The sequence below is a fragment of the Vipera berus genome (assembly GCF_964194415.1).
Source record: "Vipera berus genome assembly, chromosome: Z".
Taxonomy (NCBI): Eukaryota; Metazoa; Chordata; class Lepidosauria; order Squamata; family Viperidae; genus Vipera; species Vipera berus.
Window position 1 is genome coordinate 16,725,629 of NC_138205.1, and position 26,815 is coordinate 16,752,443.

At 43.0% G+C, this 26,815-nt stretch overlaps 1 protein-coding gene across 1 annotated transcript in view; it reads right to left on the reverse strand.

The window, feature by feature from the left end:
- The window catches only part of LOC308678671 (myocardin-like), a 48,264-nt gene that overhangs the window by 20,039 nt on the left and 1,410 nt on the right, over positions 1-26,815 (reverse strand). Inside the window, exons 2-8 of the mRNA XM_081345901.1 lie at positions 26,600-26,718; positions 11,840-11,905; positions 10,500-10,558; positions 8,869-8,944; positions 6,735-6,884; positions 5,769-5,908; positions 583-702 (exon numbers count right to left, since the gene is read on the reverse strand). Of these exons, the coding sequence (XP_081202027.1) occupies positions 583-702; positions 5,769-5,908; positions 6,735-6,884; positions 8,869-8,944; positions 10,500-10,558; positions 11,840-11,905; positions 26,600-26,654 (666 nt within the window). The 5' untranslated portion in view covers positions 26,655-26,718. The remainder of the gene's footprint in view (positions 1-582; positions 703-5,768; positions 5,909-6,734; positions 6,885-8,868; positions 8,945-10,499; positions 10,559-11,839; positions 11,906-26,599; positions 26,719-26,815) is intronic.

The window sequence follows — 26,815 nt, forward strand, 5'->3', positions numbered from 1 at the left end:
TATATCTCTATCTATCTATCTATCTATCTATCATCTATCTATCTATCTATCTATCTATCTATCTATCTATCTATCTCTGTCTGTCTGTCTGTCTGTCTGTCTGTCTGTCTGTCTGTCTGTCTGTCTATCTATCTATCTATCTATCTATCTATCTATCTATTCATCTATCTATCTATCTATCTATCTATCTATCTATCTATCTATCTATCTATCTATCAATCATCTATCTATCTCTGTCTGCCCGTCCATCCATCTTCTATCATTCAGCAATGTTTTTAATATGCCTCCTATCTCAGTATCCAAAGGGACTCTCACAATACAAGAAAAAATAAATTACAAGAATATTAAGATAAGGATTTTTTTTTATTTTTTTAAAAATCAGATAAAATGTGACCCCTCCCAGCAGACACCCATGATTGCAACAGCCGCATATCTCCTGGCAGGACCCTAGAGCGCATTCATGGCTGAGCCTTGCAAAATCACGCCAGCAAAATCATGGTTGATCTCTGTTAAAAATGGTGGGAAAGTCTTTCTCCAGCCATGCTCCCACTGGGCTCTCCTCTGCCAATGACCCATGCCTACCTTTGGGAGCGGAATTGCGGGCTTAATGAGGATGTTTCTCCCTTGGAGAGAGAACTGAGCATCAGAGGTAGACGAAGTGACACCAGGCTGTTGATCCACCGGGACTGGGGGCAGGTCCAGCTGCAGGAAGAAAGATAAAACTCAAGAATGGCGGCTCTTACGTATACAGTACTGAGTTTTCCACCTTAACCTTGTTCTTTAAACTGTGGTTTGGGGAATAAGCCACAATAGTGCATTCATATAAAGTAAGAATCCAACAAAGCCCAGGTTGGAACCCATTGCTCTCAGACTCCTAAATTCACTAACTGCTATTTTTTCATGCCAAGGACATATGACACTTTAAGAGGGTGAACATCATGGATGGTCAAAGAAAATGGCTGCCCTGGGGTGGATGCACATTCACAGAATGGCTGCGCGTATGGGTATCATGATGGATAGAACCCATTTTTATTTTGTAATACATTTGAACATAGAATTCAAAAAGGTTCCTGGGAAGTAAGCTGATTTTCAGCACCAATGCTTTCTTTTGCAGCTTGCCAACTTCTTTTATAACTTGGTTTTAAATTAAAATATGTTAAATATGAAGATTACAGGCAATCCTCAACCTGTAATCCTTTATTACAACTGTAACAGAGCCCGGAAATATGGCCATAAATCATACTCATCATTAAACAAGCCATCATGTGACTGACCCAAATTTATGACTTTTTTTTGCAGCAATTGTTAAGCAAATCTGCAATCATTAAACGAACGGCCTGGCCATTAGGCAAGGCCGTTTGCTGGAAACCAGAAGCAAAGGCCTGTTTCTGGCAAACACTATAGTACATTGTGATCACATGACCTCAGGATGCTGCAAACAGCCATAAATGCGGTCTGGTGACCCCCTCACCAGGGGGCGGGGGACAGCTGTTGAAACTGAATCTGGGTCATAAGTACCTTTTGGGGGGGGGGTGCCCATTGCAAATTCCATGGTTGCTAGGTAACAGGTTGTAAGTCGAGGCCTACCCATATAGATGAGGGCAGGGAATATCAAGAAGGCATTTGCCGCACCGGGGACCTCAGCTGGGAGTTCAACAATATTTCAAAGTGTCCTGCAGAGGGCAGTAGTACCACACAGGCAGGCAGGCAGATACACACACACACACACACACACACACACACACACACACACACAAAACACGCTAATGTATTCTTCAATGCTACAGGTCCCTTTCCTGGCTTTTAATAAAACTTGATTTCCATTACAGTATTTAAGTTGAAGTCGAGGGTAGGAGTAAATTGACTACTTGAGAGCTTCCCTCTCTCCGATACTTTCTGCCTGGACTGCCTGACTGGACAGAGTTGGCCTGCTCTGGGTTCCACCAATTAAACCATGTCATTTGATGGGATCCTGGAAATGGCTCTTCTCTATTGCAGGACCTGCCCTCTGGGACCGCATCCTTCTAGAGATCTCTCTGGCCCCTCCCTGACCCTGTTTGGAAGGTCTTAATAAACCGGCTTTGCCCCCAGATTAGGCTCTTATTTCATTCTACAGGACAGTATGAATTCCGCCCCCCCCTTTCTTCTTTTCTTTGTTACTCTGTTTTGAATGAATGAACCTTTATTATCAAAGTACACCATGTATACAGTGAGATTGGCTGAGCCTCCCTTCGTGCCCCCCTCCCAACACAACTCACGGTGACAACAAACCCACCATCTTGTTACACCATGTGAGCTAATTGCACAGCACACCGGCCTCGCAAGTCAATCATACAGAGAGTTATTTCCCGTTCAGGAGCCTGACAGCCCATGGATAGAAGCTGTTCTTCAGCCTGTTGGTACGGCTGGCTATACTCCTGTATCTCCTACCGGACGGTAGGAGAGTAAAGAGGTACCGACCAGGGTGTGAGTCGTTTTTTTCTTGCTTTTAATACTGGATGCTGCCCAGAATCTTCATTTATAAATTTGGCCCAAGAAAATAAAGCAAAACTTATTCTACTTTAATAAGAACCATAAGGCCTTTCTGACAACTAAGTCCGGCCACTGCATTTCTAGGCTGATTAGAGTGACAGCCCCAAGATTAAAAAAATATGAATAAGTAAAAAATGGAGAAATGTTGAGGAATTCATATCCAGGTCCTTGGAAGTAAGCCATGAACTTTAGGAGTCAATTTTTTTTCATGATGTACGGAAAGCAGTAGTATAATAACCAACTGACACTCAGCATTCTAATATTTTACACTGCTCTCTTTTATTTATACAGGGCAGATAGTCCTCAATTTGCAACCGTTTGTTTAGCAACCATTTGAATTTACAACGGCACTGAAAAAAACGACTTAGGACCGGTCTCACACTTACGACTATCACAGCATCGTCAAAGTCACATGATCAAAATTTGGATGCTTGACAACCGGCATGTATTTACAACTGATGCAGAATCCCAGGTTCATATGATTATCATTTGCGACCTGCCTTGCCTGCTTCCGACCAGCGAAGTCAATGGGGGAACCTGGATTCGCTTAACGACAGTTTGATACAGTTAACCCCTTCAGTGTGATTCGCTTAACAACCATGGCAAAAAAAAGGTCTTCAAATCAGGCGCAACTCACTTAACGATTGCGTTGCATAGCAACAGAAATTCTGGTCCAATTGTGCTCGGAGGTTATGGATTACCTGTATTCAATAAAACATCATGAGAAATTGCAGCTGAATTGTGCATTTTTACCAGGATGTTAGATTATTGTATTTCCAGACTTCAGACTGTCAGTGTCTTTGCTTATAGGCATTAAAAGCAAAGCAGCATAGCGTATAAAAGATGTCAAGCTAGTTTGGGTAGAATGCAAGATTTACTTCTTCTTTTTAGTGGTAAAAAAAAATCCCACGGTAAACAGTGAGATTATTCCAATTCACAGGATGCAGAGGCTGAAAGGGTGCTGGGAAACCGCCAGAAAAATTTATTAGAAATAGAATGTCACAGCCTGAATAGAAAGCTCTACATACTGCAACATTTTGTGGTAGAGGCGCACCTGCGCTGCTCCATCTGGATTTCAATCATTTGTATTAATGTCAGAGGCCACAAAGGCTATCACTCAGTTTGTCTTCTCCCCATATCACATTGCATTTATCTTCTTCCCCATAATTTGAAGCCTGGCTGTTTAATAAAGGTGAAGGTCAGAAAAGCCCATCCATGAATCACACTGGCTAAAATGGGTGGTACTAGTTACACTATCTCTATTTTGGTTCATTGAAAAAAAAAGGGGGGGGGGAAAGGAAGCTGGGGAGAAAGGAAGGAGGGAGGGAAGGAAGGAAGGAGAAAGAAAGCTAGGAGTTCTAGTCCTAGAAAGCCAGCTGGATGACTTTGTTGCAATTACCAGAAGGCGGTGAGTTCTAGTCTCGCCTTCGGCATGACAGCCAGTTGGGTGACTTTGGCCCAGTCCCCCTCTCTCAGCCCAACCTACCTCACAGGACTGTTGTTGTGGGGAAAATAGGAGGAGGAAAGTGTATCAGTTCCATTTGCCACCTTAAATTATTTATAAAAATAAATTTGAAAATAAATAATATATTTGGGGGGATATGGAGCAACAATTTTCGCTGGAGGCAGAAATAAAGACTTTTCTCTGGGCTCTCTAAAGGAACAAGTCATATATAAGGAAGTCATATATGCCAGGATATTCTAGGAACCAGTCAGACCAAAACGTCTTTGTTTATGGAGGAAAAAAAAAGGTGGCCATATAAAGCAAAGGTAAGGTAAAGGTAAAGGTTCATGTGTGCGAGTCGTTTCTGACTCTAGGGGCCGGTGCTCATCTCCGTTTCAAAGCCGAAGAGCCAGCGCTTGTCCGAGGACATCTCCGTGGTCATGTGGCCGGCATGACTAGACACCAAAGGCGCACGGAACGCTGTTACCTTCCCACTGTAGTGGTCCCTATTTTTCTACTTGCATTTTTACGTGCTTTCGAACTGCTAGGTTGGCAGAAGCTGGGATCAGTAACAGGTGCTCACTCTGTTACGCGGCACTCGGGATTCAACCTGCCAAACTGCCGACCTTCTGATTGACAAGCTCAGCGTCCTAACCCACTGAGCCACCGCGTCCCCATTATAAAGCAAAAGCATCCATTAAAGTAGTGTTTCTCAAAATCTCAGAGCCCAGATGTTGTGTGGACTTCAACTCACAAAATTCCCTAGCCAGCATATTGGTACCTGTTTCTGTGGGGCAAATCCAATGATTATTGCTGGAAAAACTTTTCTCTTTAGGTGTTGACCTCCTCTGTTCGCTGAACACAGAACTGCTATTCTACAGCAGTTCCTGTTCTGTGAAAATCTTGCCATTTATAGCTGGCACTTCCCTACTGATGTTCCGCGAAGCTATTAAAATGGGTAGCTTAACTGACTGAATGTGATTATGGGATTTTATACAGTGACCATCCTGTAGCTTTATTTTTGTAAGAAGCTACTGCTGCCTGTGGTTTTTATTATTAAATTTTGGTGATCTGTTTGGAAATGGATGTAATCTTACTAGCAGAAACCATTTGGAATAGCTGGCAATATATATCCGTACGTACATATGTACATATGTTTGTATGTATGAGTGTGAGTGTGGATCTGTTTGTGTTATATTTTATTATAATGCCTCTTTTATAGAGGTATTAGAAATAGCTATAGTGCACCTCTTTTAATGGACACCACAGGATATGATAGTTATTTTTATCTTCAAGTACTGCTGGCTGATCAGTTCTGTTAAATTGCATCAAGATCCGAAGTCCAATTCTCACCCAACAATATCAATTCTTGTTCCTGGGCAAGAATTTTAAGGTTGGCGGTTTAGTTGCTTATGATTTCTATGGTGTAAGACACAATATGGATTCTTAATTCTATTAGCCTCAGACAGCGTGGAAGATAGAAGCTGGGGTCCCATCAAGGCATCATCCTAGCTTGTAGTTTCATGCTGGTACACTTTACTCAGGAACTTTAAAACATGTGGACTTCAAGTCCCAGAATTCCCCAGCTGGCATGGCCAACTGGGGAATTCTGGGACTTGAAGTCCACATATCTCAAAGTTGCCAAAGTTGAGAAACATTACTTTTAGTCAGTTCCTCCAAATAGCAAGGAGCTTCCCACTGTATCCTGGAGAATTTCCATTTTCATCCAACAGTACTTTAACAACCCACACAAAGACACACACAGAGAGATGTCTATATAGAAGTTGCTTACTTGAAAAACTGCTTCTGATGTGGAAGGATTTCCTTGGCCACTTCCTGGAGACAATGCAAAACATGGGGAGGAGGAAGAAGAGGAACTGCTAAGGTCTTCTTCAACGTTGAAGGTATCAGAGGCTCCACAATGGGCTGCATCTGAATATGTTGTTGGGGGAAAAAAGAAGCTGAAAGTCAAACTGAGTTACTTGGGACCCACAGTAGAGTGAAAGGATAATGCTATCCTGTTTCTTTTTTATCTCGTTCTATATAAAATCATCTCATATTAAGCTTGACGCTTGATTCACCTACCTCATAAATGTCTAATCAATTTCTGTTCTTGGAGAGCTCACAGTCATCAAAACTCATTTTGGGCCATAGTAGAAGAAGTCCTTGACTTATGACCACAATTGGCACCAGAATTTCTGTTGCTATACAGTGCAGTTGTTAAGTGAGTTGTACCCAACTGTATGAACTTATTTTTGCCATGGTTGTTAAGCAAATCACTGCAGTTGTAAATTGAATCCTGTGGCTGTTAAACAAATCCAGCTTCCCCTATTGATTTTGATTGATTTTGAATCCAGCTGGGAAGGTCGCAAATGGTGGTCCCATGACCCAGGGCGCTACCACCCTTGTCAATACATACTAGTTGTCAACCACCCAAATTTTGATCACATGATGCTGCGAGTTGTAAGTGCAAGGACTAGTCATAAATCACTTTTTTCAGTGCTATTCCAATTTCAAACGGTTGCTAAATGAATGGCTGTAAGCCAAGGACTGTCTGTAACTGAGAATCATTGGTACATTTGAAACTTTCTTCAGTCACAAGATTATAGTCCCAGACATCTCACATCTTTACATCCCTTGTTTTTACTATATTAAATATGATTTTTCCCCATACAACAGAGAGCAGCTACCAAAGGAAGAATCTTGCGTGAGTCTGTGTTCTCTCCCCCTTCTGAAGCACTATTAACCATGTTATTACCTGCCACAGCATCCTTGATACCAGGATCCAAGGGGAGAATATTTTTCTTCACCAACTCAAGTGGCCCGGGACGGTGCAAGATCTTCTCGCTCAAGTCTTCGGCCAAGCGAGCCTTCTTCTCCTGCAGCTCGGAACGGTCCCCTCGAGACACTGAAATGGAGGACCAGAGGGAATTCATCGTTCGTGGAAAGCAAATGAAGTGAAATAAGAACAACCTGGGCAGATCAGAGGGGAGTTTTACCTCATACATCCACAACAAGATGAACACCAATAGTTACAAAGGGTTTAATCATCCCCTGGGGATTATTCTGAGTACAGGTAATCCTCGATTTAACAACTTAATTAGTTTAGTGACCAAAGTGACAATGGAAGTGAAAAAAGGGACTTACTTTTACAACCCTCACAGCATCCCCACAGTCACGTGATCAAAATTTGGGCGTTGGCACCCAACATGTACTGATGACAGTTGCAGCATCCCAAGGTTATGTGACTGTCATTTGCGACCTTCCCAATTGGTTTCTGACAAGTGAAGTCAATGGGGGAAGCTAGATTTGCTCAATAACCGCATGATTTACTTAACAACTGCAGCAATTTGCTTAACAACTGTGGCAAAAAAGGGTCATAAAATGCACAACTCACTTAACAACTGCCTTGCTTAGTGACAGAAATGTTGGGCTTAATCGTAGCCATAAGTCGAGGGCTACCTGTAGCTAGAAACACAGGTGAACTTATTCATGCCTAGGTGGAGGTTCTATCCTGCCTCTCATTTAGGAATTCAAGATTGCGCACAAAGTAGCTTCTTCTCCAATTTCCCCCCCCCCCCAATATTAACCAGGCAGGACAGATTGGCCTCCAAAATAGACTGGCTTAAAATGAACATTCTAAATCTTGATTTTAGTTTAAATTAGGAACTTAAGGGGAGGGGGGAAATAACCTGTTTTCCAGAAAAGTGAGTTCATTTTTCCCAAGCTACATCCAGACATCTAAGTTCAAATTAGAAAGTGAAGGAGAGTGAATATGCAGGGGGAAAGAGGCGCTGAAGAGGATGGGAAGGTTTCCTATAGCATCTGTCACCCACCCCTTAAGGCAGAACACTTTTTCTCTTGGGGGAGAAGATTATCAGAGTGTATCGCTCAGCCTGGATCATGGGAATTCTTTTCATTTTCCCCATTAGGGAGCCAGGAGTGGAAAACATGGAGATAATTCTGAATCCAAAAAGCCTGCTAATCATCTTGACCTCGTTCTTTGAAGGGGTAACACTTCTTTGGAGGAGAGTATAGAGAACTCTGTGGAAGAAGGGGGGGGGGTTTCCCTACAAAATTTAAGAGCAAAACTCTTTCTTTTCTAAATCTCTCCCCCTGCTATTTTATTTATAACTGTGTATGTATTTATTTGATTGGGGCTGTGCTGAGAATTGGTCTTCCCAGGGCTATGGTATCCAGCAGCACAGCAAGTGGAAGCTAGAAAGATGGGTCATTATAGCAATTTTTTTTTCTTGGAAACAAAAGTGACTGAGAAAATAGGACACCCCCCCCCAAATCACTAATTGCAAAAAAGGGTTTGAAAACAGAAATAAAGCAGTAAAGTACTTTTATGAAAATAGGTTGCCCACCCTCTCACTTTTATAAATGTTGCCAGTGCATCTCAAAATCTGGTACTAGAGTGCCTTGCTCCCATCCCCCTAACTTTTATCCCTATACTTGCTAATCAAACACAAATGTTCCACTTAGAACCATGGGGAAATTTGAGAGGTCAAAACACGATTCCCTCCTGGAAATAGATTTTTTTTAAAAAGAAAATAGGGATCTGGCAGGATTCTGAAGATAAGTAGGTGAAAAATGGGTTCCCCAAGAAGATCTGGATCTTGTATCAGGGTTTGAGAAAACATAGGTGCCTTGCTCACATAATATACTATGCCTAAAATAACCAGTATCATGGCTTAATGTGCTGGCCTGAATCACACAACGTGTTAAGAGAATAGCTGTGTTCCCACAACACACCATTCCAGAAACTATTGAACCCATATTGAGCTTTATCTACTATGTTATACAAACCCAACACCTTGATTTTCAGATAATGACATGGGATTGGCACAGATGGTAGCAACTTGGACAGAAACAGTGTTGTTCCCTACCTTCAGCCAGTTGGCCCTTAGCAGAGTTGGTCTTGTGAGGCCGGGGTGAAACCTTGAGCTTGGCAGTCTCATTGGCCTGTGAGAAACAAAGGAAAAACATCACCAACACAGCTAATATACGCAGTCTATTTACATATTACTAAAATTCTCTTGTCTGTAAACTTTTATCGAGTGAAACAGCGCATTGAAGGCAACAAGGTTTGAACCAAGGTACCTTAAATTGGCTAATTTACGGAACTGATCCAAAATCCAGAATCTATGATTCCCATAGAATTGAAATTTGGCCAATTTTATAAAACATTTCATGACATAATTCAAATACCATATAACACTATGGTCAACTCCAGGTGTTTGACTGTGCTATACTGTTCAACATGGGCTGCTTTCAAGGCAGATACGTTTCTGAATATTTCCCTGAATTTTTAAGAACTTTTCCAGAACATTAGAAGCTTTGCCATTGAAAGTGTTAAGGAATCAGGTAAGGAAATATCTCTGAAATGATGACCCAACAGCTCATGGGGTTGTTTAGTCATCACTATGAACTGCTACTTCAGTCTCTCTGTAAAACTCTTCCCGTCCACTAATATATCTCAGTCATGGAGTTTTAAGCTGAAATAACTGTTTAGCCTGTGCCTGTGGTTGATTCACTCTAAGCCTTGGAAACTTCCAAATGTATAGATATCAATTCCCAGAATGTTCTTTAATAATAATGCTAGCTGGAGAATTGTGGTAATAGAAGCCTCAGCATTTGGAAATTGCCAAGCCTTGGAAACACTGTACTAGGACAATCGAGAAGACAATGAAAAAGTCAAGTATGAGGTCTCCTCAACAGAGCACTAACCATGTTTAGACAAGTGTATTTCAGTAAGTCATGTTATGAATGAAACAGGCATGCCAGGTATATTGCTCCATCAGACAACGAGTCTCTTAATTTATTTCTATCTATTTATGGCTATCTATTTTAGAAGTAGAATTGATGGGATTCTGTGTAGGATTTTAAATTTGGATGATGCCACTGCATTCTTTTTAAAAGAAGGAGATTCAGATTACACTTGGTGTTCAGATCTAATATCATAGGTAATATAAACACACCTGGAAACCTAATGAGATAAGTTTTGGATATAGGAGAGTACATGTGTTTCCAACCCATGGATATCATAAACTATCTTTCTCTGTTTTGGAAATGCACTGTTGATCACACTAGCAATTCAGAGTAGTGATACTACAGGACAATCAACTTCCCTTGGAGGCTTCACTTTGTTCCATGTTAAGTGGGAACTGTGGGTGCTTATTCATTGCATTTGGAAAGCATTCTATTGGAAAAGGCAGAAATAAGCATGTTTAGCAAGATGGACCAATGGTCTAAATCAGCATATATCAGTTTCTGTCTGTCTGTCCTATCCAGTTCACTAAGATGGGGTGGTGAGAAAGGTGACTGAGTTTGAAAAGCTTATGTACATTTTGAGGTAAGCCAGCAGCTATGGCTGATGCAGAACATGGATCTCTACTTAGATGCCATTCTTATTGACAGCTAGCCCAACTCTTGAAAGTGGACTGTCCAATAGCGCGCTAGGAAAAATCCCCGTGATTTTTTCATGCCGCTAAAATTCTTAAATCCCATTTATACTCACCCTGGTCTGCCCTTGTGTCCCACTAGGCTGTGAGAAAGTGGGGAGGGATTTGCTGAGCCCTGGAGGGGGAAAAAGGGGAAAAAATCAGATGAGCCCTAGAGTAAATGTTCTGGCATCCATCACTACGCTTCCCCCAAATTTAGGAGCATATACAGGGTAGCCCAATCCTTCTAGAAAATGGAGACTTGGATGCAACCCTCAGCTGAGTCTTTTGACATGTTTTCACTCAAGCCACTCTTGTATTCTCAACTTATTTTAAATGGCTATGATATTTAGGCTTAGTATTTTATTCCATTTGACTCCAAAATCTGCTATCTGGCACAGAACTGATTGTTTAGGGGTTTTCTCTTTTAAAATGTCATTTGTCAAAAACATTCCTTATTATGCATGACAAAAAGGAGACCTTTCCATCCATTTAACATTATGCTATTAGCCATTTTGGATCAAGCTGTTGTTATGGCTCTTGGTGGGAGAGATACATTTTGGTGTTTCCCTTGTAGAAATCAAAGCAAATGTTGAATTGTAACTTTTCAAAACTTGCATTGACTGGACATTCTCTTGAATGAGTTAGCTGAAGTCCTCTCTTGGGTGTCCCCCAGAAATCAAGGAATCCAAGCAGTGTGGTGTTACTGATTTTGTTTTCTGCTGAAATTTGTTAGTGTATAGGTATTCCTCTACTTATGACCATCATGGAACTGGCTCATCCTGGCTGTAACTCGTGATGGTTGTAAAATAGGTTGATCATGTGACCCACCTGATTTTACAACCTTTTTTGTGGCAGTTGCTATGCAAATGCCATGATCATTAATGGTTTGCTGTGGGTGCAGTTTGGCCAAAAACTGAAAGTAACCACAGTTTTCGGCAAAACCATCATAAAAGATGACCACATAACTGTTGGCAGTTGCAAACAATCGTAAATGCAGCCTGGTGTGCATGCGGCCCAAATTAGGTCATGTTATCTGGGAGGGTGGGCCTGACTATGATAACTTTGAATCCGGGTTGTTAAGTAGCCCCTAGGAACGTCCTTCAAAACTGTGAACTGTAACTAAGCAACTAATTTTAAGTCAAGGACTACCTATAGCAGGAGCTTTTTCCCCGTTGCCGGCAATGGGGTGGGTGCGGTTTTGTCTTGACACATCCGGCCCGTGGGCCGGCAGTTTGACACCCCTGACCTATAGTAAGCAGAAATTCAAAGGGCGCAGCTTTCCCTTCATGGCAGGAAAGCATTCTGCATTAATATTCTGATGTTGATGCCAACTCTTTCCCCAGGCATCCACTCCTCTCCTGTCCCCCCACATCTTGTTTGCCATCTGATTCTCTTGGGTTTTTACGAGGCTCACCTGGAATTAAGTGTCGTTCGGAGAGCTGTTCTTGGGACCTCCGATGCTGCATTCGCATTTGGAGGACTGCAGAGAGGCCACAAGGAACGCATCACAGGAATGATGGGTTGCAACAGCCGAGGGGTACATGGAAGCATAAAGTGAAATGCACATGCTAAAATCAAACTCACTGAAAACGCACGCCAAATAACAGAGCAACAGTGCTGGTCTATGATTTGAGATTAGTGATTATGGTGCATGTAATGTATTGGGCCTTTTACTTAAACTGTTTTCACGCGTCTTTGAATGCTGCTTGAGATTGCTTAATTAGGGTGTCTGTGTGTCACTGGCTGCCCAGGCATGCAGTCTCCAGGATGATCATTGGTTGGCTCTGGGGCGGGAATAGGTCCCTTCAAACCTATTGGCTGCCGCCTAGAGGCCAACCATATAAGAAGCTGCGTAGAAGCCTCTGTTCTCAGTTCTGTTCCTGTTACTACAATAAAGCAATGTTCCTGTTTGAACCCTCTTGTCTCGCCTCCTGCTTCCAAGAAACCCACTACACAACAGTGCAATGTGTCAATAAGTGTTATAAATGATGTTGGCAATGTTTAAAACAAGGCTGTTCAACCTTGGCAACTTTAAGACTTGTGGCAGGCTGGGGAATTCTGGGAGTTGAAGTCCACAGGTCTTCAAGTTGCCAAGGTTGGACATTCCTGCGTTAAAAGAACAAGCCTGTCCTCCTGCTGACTACTCAGCTGCGTTATTAAATTGAGGATTATTTTTCCCCCAAGTTCAGCTCAGAATGTAAAACAGATTTTTCTGCTATTGTGCATGCATGTATTCGGTCTTCTCCCCGCATCTGCTGCCTGATAAGAGTCTGGCTGGCAGAGAAGATTCTTTTAAATAAATTATGCTGAATGCAACTCAATTGGGCTGCTGTGACCTGTTGTGGCTTCCCTCCAGGGCAAAAGCTGGGCATATTATGCAAAGGTGCCTGGGCACAGCACCTTCAGGATGCATGTATCAAACTAACAAGGTGGGAGGCCATTTTTCCCCCCTCCCCAAGGCTCACATGGCAGCCTTGTAATAATCCCCTTCTAAATGGAGCTGAAGTGAGGTTACTCAGCACTACTTAATATTTTAAAAGCAAAAATTAAACAGACAAATCAAAAGAAGCGGGTGGAAACAAGTTCACAATGAGAGCTGTATTTAATCTCCTTCGACAGCTGTCCAAGTGGGGAGAAGATGTAATTGAGGCATCCATCTGCCATCCAGCAGAGAGATTTCGACCCTGGCAGGGATGGGGGTGGGTGGGAAGTAACACTCTTAGAGGCCCTGTTTTGCTTGCACCATGTTCTTCTGGTATAAATCTTCCACTGGTAGTGCTTCTGCTAGCGTTAAGTATTAAAATAGGGCATGTGGGGGACAAGGACAATATAGATCTGCAGATCTAAGGTCCTTTCATTTAACCCAGAGAGGTCAAACTGGGCCCCGTAACCATACAGGCCCCCATTCCACTGGTTTCCTTTGATTCTCCACCACAGGTCAAATACCCTTCTATTTATGGATTTCTTTTCCTTATGCTCTTTTAAAATTAAACCAATTCAGAGAGGTCAATGAGAACTCTACAGGCACTATAGCATTTGCCCTGTTGTTCCCCTAAGCCAGGGGTAGGCAACCTCGGCTCTTTTATGACTCATGGACTTCAACACCCAGAATTCCTGAGCCAGCCATGCTGGCTCAGGAATTCTGGGAGTTGAAGTCCATGAGTCATAAAAGTGCTGAGGTTGCCTACCCCTGCCCTAAGCTGTGTTCTGGTTAGACATTCTTTTCTTCCCCATCCCCTATATTTCTTTATGTCCAGGGAACAAGGGGGAGATACAGGAAAGAACAGCCCTTGATTAACACTTAAACCAGGGGTCTTCAGACTTGGCCCTTTTATGACTTGTGGACTTCAACTCCCAGAATTCCTCAGCCAGCGTGCCTGGCTGAGGAATTCTGGGAGTTGAAGTCCACAAGTCATAAAAGGGCCAAGTTTGAAGACCCCTGACTTAAACAAAGAGATAAATTGACTTTTCTCAAATAAATCGAAATGGTTTATCAAAAGTCACTTGATTCCACTCAGTCTGGGCCGAGTCTTGCACCAAATATATTCCTAACTCTGCCTGCTGGACAGATGGAAGCATTTTCTATGATAAAAGAGAGATGTCAGTGCATTGTAGTGGTCAAGATGTAGGACTAAGAGCAGGGAAATGCAGGATCTAGTCCCTGCTCATTCACAGAAGCTTCCTGGATGATTTTAAGTCGAGTCCTCTTTCTTGGTCCAGCCTATCTCACAGAGTTGTTGTGAAGGTAAGTAGATTTTATCTACTTAAGTACAGGTAGTCCTCAACTTATCAACTGTCATTTAGCAACTGTTCAAAGTTATGACAGACCTACTTTGGGGCTACCTATGGCCCGAAGTTCTAATGTACCCCACTCCAGTGGTCACCTAACCAACCCATTTTACAACCATCACTGTTGATGACAATGAAGGGCAGGCTCCATTATGGTTGTAAGGACTATCTGTATGCTTAATCATAAGCATATACCTAATTAAAATATTAGTCTAGATTCTAAGGCTTTCTCAGACCTGTCCTTCCACTTCCACTTCAAAAGTTCCCATTTCACAATTTCCTTTCTTCTATAATGTCTACTTTGATGGGCCATTCCATTGCCCAATCATCATACCCCCAAAGACTCCCATGGAATGACTAGGTTTAATTAGAAAGACAGTCTCTTCCTGTAATGGGAAATAGGAATAATCTTGAAGAATAGGAGAAAGAGCTACAAAGAAGACAACAGCCAGATAAGAGAAATTTGACTCCCAGGCAGAAATGTAATTTGAGAAAGCTAACCCTCCCTAATTCTCACAGAGACTAAAACAGGGAGGTGGGGGGGTAATAAATCCAGACACACAAGATTCTATTACTGTAAACCTATAATAAAATTATTAGCATTCATAACTCTGTACCTCTTAGTCTCAAACTACAAACTAGCAAGGGACTGAGCACATTACCTGAAATATGGGGTGTTGCTCTGCTTTTTCTTTGTAATGTTTTATTTATATCTATTATGCTACAATAAAAATGAAGGTGGAGATCAAGACTATGTGAACAAGGGCCCACTCTTTTTGTATGCATCACAAATTCAATCATGCAGTCTAGATTGCCATCAATGATTTAGATGAGGGGATAGAAGGAGAATTCATTAAATTTGCAGATGACAAGAAGTTGGCAGGAATAACCAATACTCCAGAAGATAGGCTCAAGATACAGAAGGATCTTGACAGACTTGAACATTCAACCCTATCTAACAAAATGAAATTCAATGATGAGAAAAGTAATGTACATTTAGGCAAGAAAAACTAAATGCACAGGTATAGAACAGGTGGTACCTGGCTCAATAGTAATAACTGTGAGAGGAATTTTGGAGTCCTTAGTGGACAATGACTTAAATATGAGCCAGCATTAACAGAGGGACATTATCAAGATCATGTGAAGTGTTAATACTACTTTATAATGCTTTGGTAAGACCACACATGGAATATTGCATCCAGTTTTGGTCATCACGATATCAAAAGGATGTGGAGACTCTAGAAAGAGAGCAGGGAAGAGCAACAAAGATGATCGAGGGACTGGAGATTAAAACATACGAAGAATGATTGCAGGAAATGGGTATGTCTAGTTTAATGAAAAGAAGGGCTAGGGGCAGTGGTGGGATTCAGTTGGTTCGCACCAATTCGGCAGAACTGGTAGCTAATTTTTTGTTGAGTTCTGGCCCAGGCCCAGAATAGACTTCCGGAAGCAGCATCCACACAGAGAACCGGTTGTTCACATATTTGAATCCCACCACTGACTAGGGGTGATACGATAGTATATTCCACTATCTAATGGGCTGCCATAAAGAAGGGTGTGTGTGTGTCAACCTATTTTCCAAAGCACCTGAAGGCAGAACAAGAAGCAATGGATGGAAACTAACCAAGGAGAGACGCTACTTAAAACTAAGAAGAAATTTCCTGACAGTTAGAGCAATTAATCAGTGGAATGATTTGCCTCCAAAAATTGTGAGTGCTCCAACTTTGGAGGTTTTTAAGAAGAGACTGGACAGCCATTTGTCTGAAATGGTATAGGGTTTCCTGCCTGAGCAGGTTTGCCATGCTTAAAAACTACTGTACTCCATCAATTGCTTGAAATTTACCACAAACCGTTTCCTTTTTTAAAAAAGCAAGGAAACGGATATAGAATTGTTTTAAGAAGATAAATAAAGTTTGGATGATAAAGCAACACAGTTCCTCTGAATCTATTTCTTTGAGTTCTAGGATTGTTGTCATTAAATAAAATGAGACTGATTGGAATACTGGGAAATGCCACAAAGGATCATGTTACATGTGTTCATGTCACATTTGTCAATGATATAGCTGAAAGGAAAAATGCAGCAGCTTAAGCAAAACATGGACACAAGTGCATATACACCTTCACATGTACACAATCTCTCTCTTTCCGGCATACCCAGAAAATGGAACTGAAATGGAAAGTGCTACCAGATGGTTAGATTAAAATCAGTGTTGAAGAAAATAAGAATTACAGTAGTGTGCTTTGGCTAATAAATTACTATAATTGAACCTTATGGACCTGAGTCTGCAGCAGCAGCAGCAGCACCCCGCCCCTCCAGTTTTTACAAATTATATGCACGATTACTGTCACTTGAGAATAAACATCTTAATGAAAAACTAGAGGAGAATTTTAGAACTGAACAAGAAATTCTGCTCATAAGGTCTATAGCAGGGGTCCCCAACCCCCGGTCTGTGGACCGGTACAGGGCCGTGGCATGCCAGCAACCGGTCCAAACAAACAAGCAAAGCCCCATCCGTGGGGTGCAGGCAGCACACAAAACCACACACTCTCCGGTCTGCGGAAAAACCTTTCTCCACGAAACCGGTCCCTGGTGCCCAAAAGGTTGGGGACCTCTGGTCTATAGTATAGAGCAGGGGTATCCAACTTTAAGACTTGTGGACTTCAACTCCCAGAATTCCTCAGTCAGCCAGTTGAAGTCCACAAGTCTTAAAGTTGCCAAAGTTGGACAGCCCTGCTGTAAAGGATTGGATGGGCAATTGAGTTTGCTAACAAGATAAGCTTGTTTTGTGTAAAAGAGCAGATGAATAATGGATGCACAAAATTGTTCCTTATGGTCATTCCCCAAGAAAAGAACTATATCAGCCTACGGGTGCAATGATACCATTTAAGACACCTGCATAGATGGGCCAGCCATATGGTGCACCTCAAAGACAACAGATGGACTTCCCGCCTTACAGATTGAATTCCCGGGGATCAAGTACATTTCCTTGGCATACCTAAAATGTGTGGAGATGATCCAATGACACAACTTTTTAGTCTCTGCTGAAAATCACTTGCTTAAGATAGAATGGAATGGTGTATTGTTGGTTTGCACTCACACTGGGAACAGGCACAGAAAAGCTGAGTGTAACAATGGATTCTCACTGCAGATAAATGCAGAAAGAACAAGAAATATCCAAAATTTTCTCACTAGAGCAAATTATTGGGTATTTCTTGTTCGTTCTGCGTTTATCTCTTTCATCCTCTACCATTAAGAGAAGACCTGTGTTTCTCAACATAAATGCTTCTTAACATGTGGATTTTCCACTTGACCCAAATGACCCATATGTAAATATCGGTTCAATGAAAAATCAGGAAAAACTCACAGTCCCACCAGTTCCACAAATATATACAAGAGTGCTTTCAAAAGCCAATATTATATATATTTTCCAAAAAGGCTGTTTATTTCATTTTACTGATTAAATGTGTATGCCATCCATCTCGCTATCCAAAGTGACTTTGGGCAGCTTGCAGTGTAATAAAATAGAAATATAAAAACAATTATAAACACAAGAACACTTAAACATACAAGGATTAAATAATGCTACATGAAGATTGTTATAACAGTACGTGCAAATGCTGCTAATTTAGGAAAGGCAGCTGAAGTGGGACACTTGTAAGACTTCTTGGCATCTCTCAAAGGAGGAATGGGAATTAACTCTAGCTCAAAAACCATGTTCTGTTCCTCACAACACAACACCACTGATGGATCAAGATGACGTGAAGCATTTGGCATTTTCTCTAATCCAAATCTTTTGAGTTTTCCACCTCCAAAGAGATTTAAGGGACGCGGTGGCTCAATGGGTTAGGACACTGAGCTTGTCGATCAGAAGGTCGGCAGTTTGGCGGGTCGAATCCCGAGTGCCGCGTAGCAGAGTGAGCGCCTGTTACTCATCCTAGCTTCTGCCAACGTAGCAGTTCGAAAGCATGTAAAAACGTAAGTAGAAAAATAGGGACCACTACAGTGGGAAGGTAACAGCGTTCTGTGCGCCTTTGGCGTCTAGTCATGCCGGCCACATGACCACGGAGACGTCCTCAGACAAGCGCTGGCTCTTCGGCTTTGAAACGGAGATGAGCACTGGCCCCTAGAGTCAGAAACGACTAGCACGCATGTGCGGGGGAACCTTTACCTTTACCTAAAGAGATTTAAGTTGGAATTTCAGCCAGAATTCTTAATACACTATAGGTATAGAATTACAATTCCTATAATCAACTATGAAGACAGAATCACGACTGTCTTTTCTAACTCAGATATCTCCTTAGCTGTCTTCAGTTTCTTGGGAGAGCTGATTTGCACTCTGACCCTGGAAATAAAAGGTCATTGGTTGTTCTAAACCCAGGAAGGAAAACAGACCATTGATGATGGCTTTTGTTATGTATCCAGGTGAAGAGAACACATACACACTTACATAGCAGTCACCACCAGGGGGTGTTGAACTGTAACTGTTTTGGCGGGAACCCAGTTTCGGCAGGAAACAGAGGTTCAAACCGATTGGCCGGCTGCTCACCTGGCCAGGTATAAAAGGAGGGCAGGTAGCCCCTATTCCCCAGTATAATCACTTCCACCTAATAAAGATCTGCCATGCTGTACTCATCGTCTCGGCGTCCTTCCTGCTCTCCAGAACCCACTACGCAACAGCTTTTTGCTTATCATATCGCTGGGCACAGAGATTGCTGGGAGACAAACTCAGGTGGAAGGCATCTTAGAGATCATCTAAACCCGTGTTTTCCAACCTTGGGAACTTTTAAGTTGTGCCGACAAACTCCCAGAATTCTCCAGCCTCCACACACATCTTAAAGTTCCCAGGGTTGGGAAACACAGGTTTAGATGATCTTTAAGATGACCTAAACTAACACTTGCTCGCTGCTGGAAACTGGTTGCTAAGGCATTATGGCCAGATGGCATCCACTTTCTGCTGAACTAGCTCCAGAGTAGGAAATTTCTACCTCCCGAGAAAGTCTGTTCTATTACTGAACAGCTTTCGTCTTGTAGAGTTTTTTCTAAAGGTTAGCCAACATCTGCTTCCCTGCATGTTTCACTCTACCCATTGAGGCTAGTCTTACCCTCTGGTGCAACAGAATGCTGCTGCTCCACATTCTGGCTGGCAATCTTTCAGAAATTCAGTGGCATGGAAACCTGAACTCAACGGGCTAGGTATGAAATCAAAAGGCATTTGAGAACTTTTTTTTGAAAAGACGCTCTGTTCTTTGAAATCCCCATACTGTACCCTCCTTCCGGGGACAATGGCTCCCTGGCAAGGGTAATCCTTGGGGGCAAGGAAGAGCACCGCAGGGGTGGGTGAGGTGGGTGAGCCCCCATTGCCCATCCTCCCAAGAGCAGGCACATCATATCTCTGGAGGGTGGGATTGCTCCAAGCGTTTCTATTCCTGTGCCCCCTGCTTGGCTGGCATTTCTCCTGTTGTCAGCAACAGCTGGGGTGACGCCACTAGCTATTTATTTAAAAGGGGATGGAAATACAAGATGCCCCTGATTCCCAGGCCAGAGGCTGTAAGGGCTGGGGTGGTGGGTGATACCCACAGAATATGCAGTATAAAGCACCTTCGCATGGGACACACGGGCACCTAGGTGGGGATTAATTGCAGAGAGCTCCATGTATCTGACCAAAGAAACATTCAGTTGCACCCTACATTCTCATTTTCACGACGTTTGTCCAGCCATGGAAGAAAATCGCTAAGAAGCAATCATCTATCTTCTTAGCGATCAGTCAACTGATCAGCATGAACAAAAGTTTGCATCAAAATTAGCTGTATGTGTGTTTCTGAAATTCTGGAAGTAGTATAATTCTGTACAACTGAAAACTGCCAGTTTTGGTGGGGGTGTAGATTCTTCCTTGGTGGGTCCTTGATTGGAGTATAGTTTTCCACCTGATTCTTTGTCTGTTGCTGATCCCTGCTTATCTGAATGTGGGCTGGAGAGAATGCGCTGTAATCTGTTTCCTTCCAGGGTTTTTTTAATTACCGTATCACTTTTAGATTTTTTTTAAACGTCTCTTTTGAACACCTAACCACACACTCCTTTGCACTGATGAAGTTGCCTAGTTGGTAAATGAAATGTCTACAAGCAAACAACCAAGTTCAGGGACCACCAAGAATTCCAAAGTTCAACCCTGAGCTTTTTTTATGGAGACATTTCAGAAACTCTGGCAATACCATAAAAATAAAAAGCGTGGAATAATTCTGAAGAATATTTTACCATAAGTGGGGAGGCACACATCATTGAATACAATACTATTGTACAGTGACTATTAAAAATACCCAGAAGCGGGTTGGGCTTTTAGGAGTCTGAGCCTAAAGAAAATGATTGTAAGAGAGCACGTTTCATTCATGAGCAGTGCTGGGCCATAAAACTAAGGCTTCCTGTGAAAAAAATTGTCCTTGCAAGTAGAATGACATTAAGGTAAAGGTAAAGGTTCCCCCGCACATGTGTGCTAGTCGTTTCCAACTCTAGGGGCTGGTGCTCATCTCCGTTTCAAAGCCGAAGAGCCAGCGCTTGTCCGAGGACGTCTCCGTGGTCATGTGGCCGGCATGACTAGACGCCAGAGGCGCACGGAACGCTGTTACCTTCCCACCGTAGTGGTCCCTATTTTTCTACTTGCATTTTTACGTGCTTTCGAACTGCTAGGTTGGCAGAAGCTGGGACGAGTAACAGGCGCTCACTCTGTTACGCGGCACTTGGGATTCGACCCGCCAAACTGCCAACCTTCTGATCGACAAGCTCAGCGTCCTAACCCACTGAGCCACCGCGTCCCTAGAATGATATTATATTGGTCTAAATGTGTGTGTTCTGCTGCTTTGACTTTGTTATATGCCTGGAAGGAATACTCGCTTGATTATTTGACTTATAGGTAGTAATTGGCATATGACCACTTATTTTAGACTGTGTGAAGTTACAATGACCATGAAATGGCTCTTTATGGCCTTTAAAACACCAGCAGCAGTCACATGACCATATATTCCATAGTCATATGACTGTGATTCGCAATGTTGTTGTTTTTTGCCACTTTCTGGCTTTTTTGTAAAATTCTGGCTAAAAACATCCTTTCAAATGAATGAGTTTGCTTGATGAGCGTGGCACTTGCTTAATGACTGCCGCAAAAAGGCTGGAAAATTATTTCTGATCTTGTGGGGTGCCTTGACGTACCACCATAATGACTTACGACTGGATTTCTAGTCTCAATTACAACGGTTAATTGAGGACTACCTGTATGGTATGACATATGCTGAATGATCTGCTTATAACCTTAATTCTTCTTTTGCTACTCTTACCTGATTTACTTCTGTTGTCCATTTTCTGGTCATCACTACTGACATTTCTCATCAGAGAATGACAGTGTAATTCTACAACAGGCCATCTAATTTGCAATGGTTAAGGTACCAGGCTAGAAACCAAGGGACCATTATTTCCAGTTCTACTTTGGGTACAAAACCAGCTGGGTAACCTTGAGCCAGTCATTCTCTCTCAGCTCTAGGAAGAAGGCAAGGGCTAACTACCTCTGTAAATCTGGCCAAGAAAACTGAAGGGATTCGTCCAGGCAGACACCAAGACTACTGACTCAAAAAGAAAAATGTTGATATTAGTGATAATAATTTATTACACCTGCATGCTGCCCAGCTGTCAATGACTCTAGATGGCTCATAACAATCAAAGAAATTAGAATAAAATCAATAAAACATAGTAACAGAAAAGTTAAGGGTCCCAGTCTCTCTCGCTAAAGACCTGGGTGAAGAGCCAGCTCTGCACGGCTCTTCTAAACAACAGCAGAGCGGGTGCCATCTGGATCTCAATGAAGAAAATCCAGATGTTCATGCAGAAACTCTGCTCTTGAAGATATCATATTTCTTATCTGCATAGGTTGGCCAACCCAACGGGAAAGTCAGACCTCCCAGGTAAATCAGGTAGGAAACACAATTAGATGAGCTAAATCTACTTTATTATAAGACTACATTAACAGACTCTTGCAAGTCTGAAAGGACAAACTCCATTTAACGGTTAGCTCCATTAGGGAGGTTCCTTCCTTAGTTTCTTTCTTTGGCCACTTAGTGATTGCAGGCTCCTTCGCCTCTTGTCTGATTGTTTCCTAACACCTTTCTCCCTTTTCCTCAAGGTCATCCATGCGTTCCATTACAGCTATAAAAGGTAAAGGTAGAGGTTCCCCTGCACATGCGTGCTAGTCGTTTCCAACTCTAGGAGCCGGTGCTCATCTCCATTTCAAAGCCGAAGAGCCAGCGCTTGTCCGAGGACGTCTCTGTGGTCATGTGGCCGGCATGACTAGACGCCAAAGGCGCACGGAACGCTGTTATCTTCCCACCGTAGTGGTCCCTATTTTTCTACTTGCATTTTTACGTGCTTTCGAACTGCTAGGTTGGCAGAAGCTGGGACGAGTAACAGGCGCTCACTCTGTTACGCGGTACTCGGGATTCGACCTGCCAAACTGCCGACCTTCTGATCGACAAGCTCAGCGTCCTAATGCACTGAGCCAAAGGGGGCTTAAAAAGTCATTCTGAATATATATTTTTTTAAAATCTTCAGATCTGAAGGATATCGTTGAGAACCAAGGTAGACTCCTATTCTGCTTGAGGCACACCAGGAACCAACTGTCAAATTAAACTTTAAACCAGTGTTTTTCAACCGTGGCCATTTTAAGAGGTGTGGACTCCCAGCATCCCCCAGTCTAAAGCAATTGTTAGAGGTGAAAGATGGCGGGTCTTTTCCCTTTCCCAGCCTCCCCTCCACCCGCTGCATTCAAATGTCTCTTATGGGCAATCCAAACATGGACTGCCCTTTTTTTTCCACCCCCATTTTCATTAGATGCAAAATGACCTTGGCTCAACTCCTGAAGGTCGGCAGTTTGGCGGGTCGAATCCCGAGTGCCGCGTAACAGAGTGAGCGCCTGTTACTCGTCCCAGCTTCTGCCAACCTAGCAGTTCGAAAGCACGTAAAAATGCAAGTAGAAAAATAGGGACCACTCCGGTGGGAAGGTAACAGCGTTCCGTGCGCCTTTGGCATCTAGTCATGCCGGCCACATGACCACGGAGATGTCCTCGGACAAGCGCTGGCTCTTCGGCTTTGAAACGGAGATGAGCACCGGCCCCTAGAGTCGGAAACGACTAGCACGCGTGTGCGGGGGAACCTTTACCTTTACCTTTACAACTCCTGATGGAAGAGGGTCCTAACACATGGAATAAAGAGAGGTGCATTTATACCATCAATATATTCGAATTCAAGGCCAGCCTGTGTTTTAAGTAGGCAGCTGACTGAAAGAAGTGAGCTACTGTTTTCTTAGTACTTTTTGCTCTGTGCCATATTACAAGTAATCAACCAGGGAAGGACACGTGCAGTCTTGTCTATGAGATGTCATTTTCTCCTTTTAATTGAAACATAAACAATGCATAAATTCATAATTATGTACGGCTTATGTATATTTATTTATTTATTTATTTAATTAAATTTTTATACCGCCCTTCTCCCGAAGGACTCAGGGCGGTGAACAGGGCATATCTTAAAACTACAAAAGTACAAAAGTTAAAAAAGAATTAAATTATTGCCCACAATAAAAACAATAAAATATATATATAAATATTAAAACCCTAAGTAATTCCCCATCAGGCCAGGCCAGCTTGTTCAAATAAATGGGTCTTTAACCCGCGCCGGAAGGAGCGGAGATCCGGTGCCATCCGGAGCTCAACCCGCAGCTGATTCCACAAAGCCGGAGCGCCCACAGAGAAGGCCCTCCCCCTGGGGGCCACCAGCCGACATTCTCTGACTGGAGGCACCCTGAGGAGGCCCTCTCTGTGGGAACGCACGGGGCGGAGGGGGGTCGACGCCGGCAGCAGGTGGTCCCCGAGGTATTCCGGACCCATGCCATGTAAGGACTTAAAAACCATCACTAAGACCTTGAACCTCACTCGGAAGACAACTGGTAACCAATGCAGCTCGCGGAGCAAAGGTGTAACATGGGAGTACCGGGAAACTCCCAAGACAACTCTCGCGGCCGCATTCTGTACCAGTTGGAGCCTCCGAGTGGTCTTCAAGGGAAGCCCCATGTAGAGAGCATTGCAATAGTCAAGACGAGAGGTCACGAGCGCATGAGTGACCGTACACAGGGCATCCCGGTCTAGATAGGGCCGCAACTGCCGCACCAGGCGAACCTGTGCGAAAGCCCCCCTGGTCACGGCTACTACATGATCTTCTAAGGTAAGCCGTGCATCCAGGAGGACTCCCAAGTTGTATATGTATGTGCATGGTGGGGGATGAGTGGGTTGGGATACCTTTGGACCAAGAACATAACCGTCACTTCTATCAAGGATCCCCAGATCCTTGGATACAAGTGAAAATCTTCAATCCTTAACTTTGCAAGGCTGCTAGAATCAAACTCGGCCAAAACCTTTCGCACATTTATCAGGATGCAATTCAATAAGAATCCTTCTTGCAAACTAGCTGAAGTCATATTAAAAACTTGACTACACTTTACTGGCATTTGATTTCCTATTATAGTTATTTATTAAATGAAAGCAGTTTAAATCCATCATTTCTTCTTCCCATCTTTTCCATATTTTAATGGATTATTTTTCCTGCACTTCATGGTTTTGGAGAAGCTCAGTGCTTGTTGTTGATTGACATAACTGACGTCTCTGACCTAAAAGGCCTGGTTCTTGGCTTCTCTCTAACAACCACTGATTTTGCTGCAGTGTTCCTACAGCAACACTACAACACAGGTATTATACTGGAATTCTGTTGGGAAGAAAACTCTGATCTTAATCTTGTCATCCATGGAATGGTTAAATTATATGAAAATATTTCTCCACCCTTACTAGAATACTTCTAAATATGCTACAAGGCAAAGGTTGGCTCTAATTAAGTTTGGGGGATGGAAATTTTAAATAATTAAGAAGCTGCTTTAGTTCAGATGAAACCATTGACCTTTTTAGATCATTTTTTTTAAAATCCAGACTGGAATTGCAACTTTGCAGAATTTGGGGGGGGGGGGGGGATTTTATCCAGCCTTACCTGGAGATGCCACAAATTGCTCCTCTGACCTTTTGCCACTGAGCTTTGCAGGGCACTTCCCAGTGTAATAAAATGTAAAGTATATTTATAACATAAATTTTGCAACATAAAAGCAGCAGGCAACAACCAAGAAAGCAGCAGGCAAAAGAACTAATAAAGGGGTCCAATTTACACGGCTTCTCTTTTATCTCACATTGTTATAAGGGTTTAAGCCAGTGTTTCTCAACTGTGTCAACTTTAAGATATGTGGACTTCAACCCTCAGAATTCCCCAGCCAGCTTTGCGGGGAGATGAGATCCACGCATCTTAAAGTTGGCAAGGTCGAGCAACATTGGTTTAAATCAACCAGCCATCAATAGTTGAATTTACAATAGTGCTGGTTGGGAATTCTGGGAAGTGAATCACTAGTCCAGTGATGGCGAACCTTTTAGAGACCGAGTGCCAAAACCGCAACCCCAAACCCACTTATTTATCGCAAAATGCCAGGGCCGCATCAGCATTGTGGTGCCCTCAGGGGGGGGCAGGGAAGCGTCTCTGAGTGCCACTTTGGCATGCAAAAACCAGGTGTGCAAAAATGGGCCACTGTGCTGCAAGGTGCAAAAATGGCCGCCGCCACACCACGGGGTGCAGATATAAGGCGCTGCACCATGCAAGAACAGGGCAGGGCTAGTTAGTATCACTCAGGCACTAGCCCCGCCCCGTTTGCAGCCCCTCCCTTTTCTTCCAGTCCACCAATTGACAATGGTTGGTGACCTCTGCTCTACCACCTCTACTTGAGCTTGCTAGTTGGCCGCTTCGCCTCCTTTGTGCTGGATGGGGCTCCTGTTCCGGGCGGCGGTGGCAGCCTGATGGACCTGCTGCTGATGGCGATGGCACAGGTGCCAACAGAGAGGGCTCTGAGTGCCACCTCTGGCACGCGTGCCATAGGTTCACCACCACTGCACTAGCCTATTTGGAGAGTATATAATTTGCAGCATTATTGTAATGATATCATTTGCTCTTCCTGCAGACACTCACCCTATCAAGTCGAGGAAGCTGGGCTAAATTTTTTTCTCACAGAGCAGGAGATGGCCGGGGAAGGGGAAAAGTAAAACTAAAGCTTAAATACTAGGACATTGGGCCCCAAATCCTCAGAATGTAAATAACAAAGACAAGCAAACTCCGAGAAAGTCCAACAAAAGCATAGTTTCATTATCTGGTGACATGAAGATGCAAAGAATGGGAAAAGGCCTGGGGGTTTAGCTGGGCCTCCAACCCAAAAGTACAAAATGCTTCCTGTGTTTTGAAATGACACACACCAATGCTGGTCCGACCTACCAGAACGAAATCTTCTTCGAATGAGCATTGACTGTTCAGATGCCAGAAGTGTCATCTTTGGCTGCTTTTGGAGCTACAGATCCCAAACGTGAAGTAGGCCCCACTGGTATTTAGCAACACTGGCAGGAAAAGAAAAAGAAGGTGAGAAGGTGGTAGTAATGCTGTGGTAGAGGAGGAAGAGGAGGAGGAGGAAGTAGAAGAAGAAGGAGGAGGAGG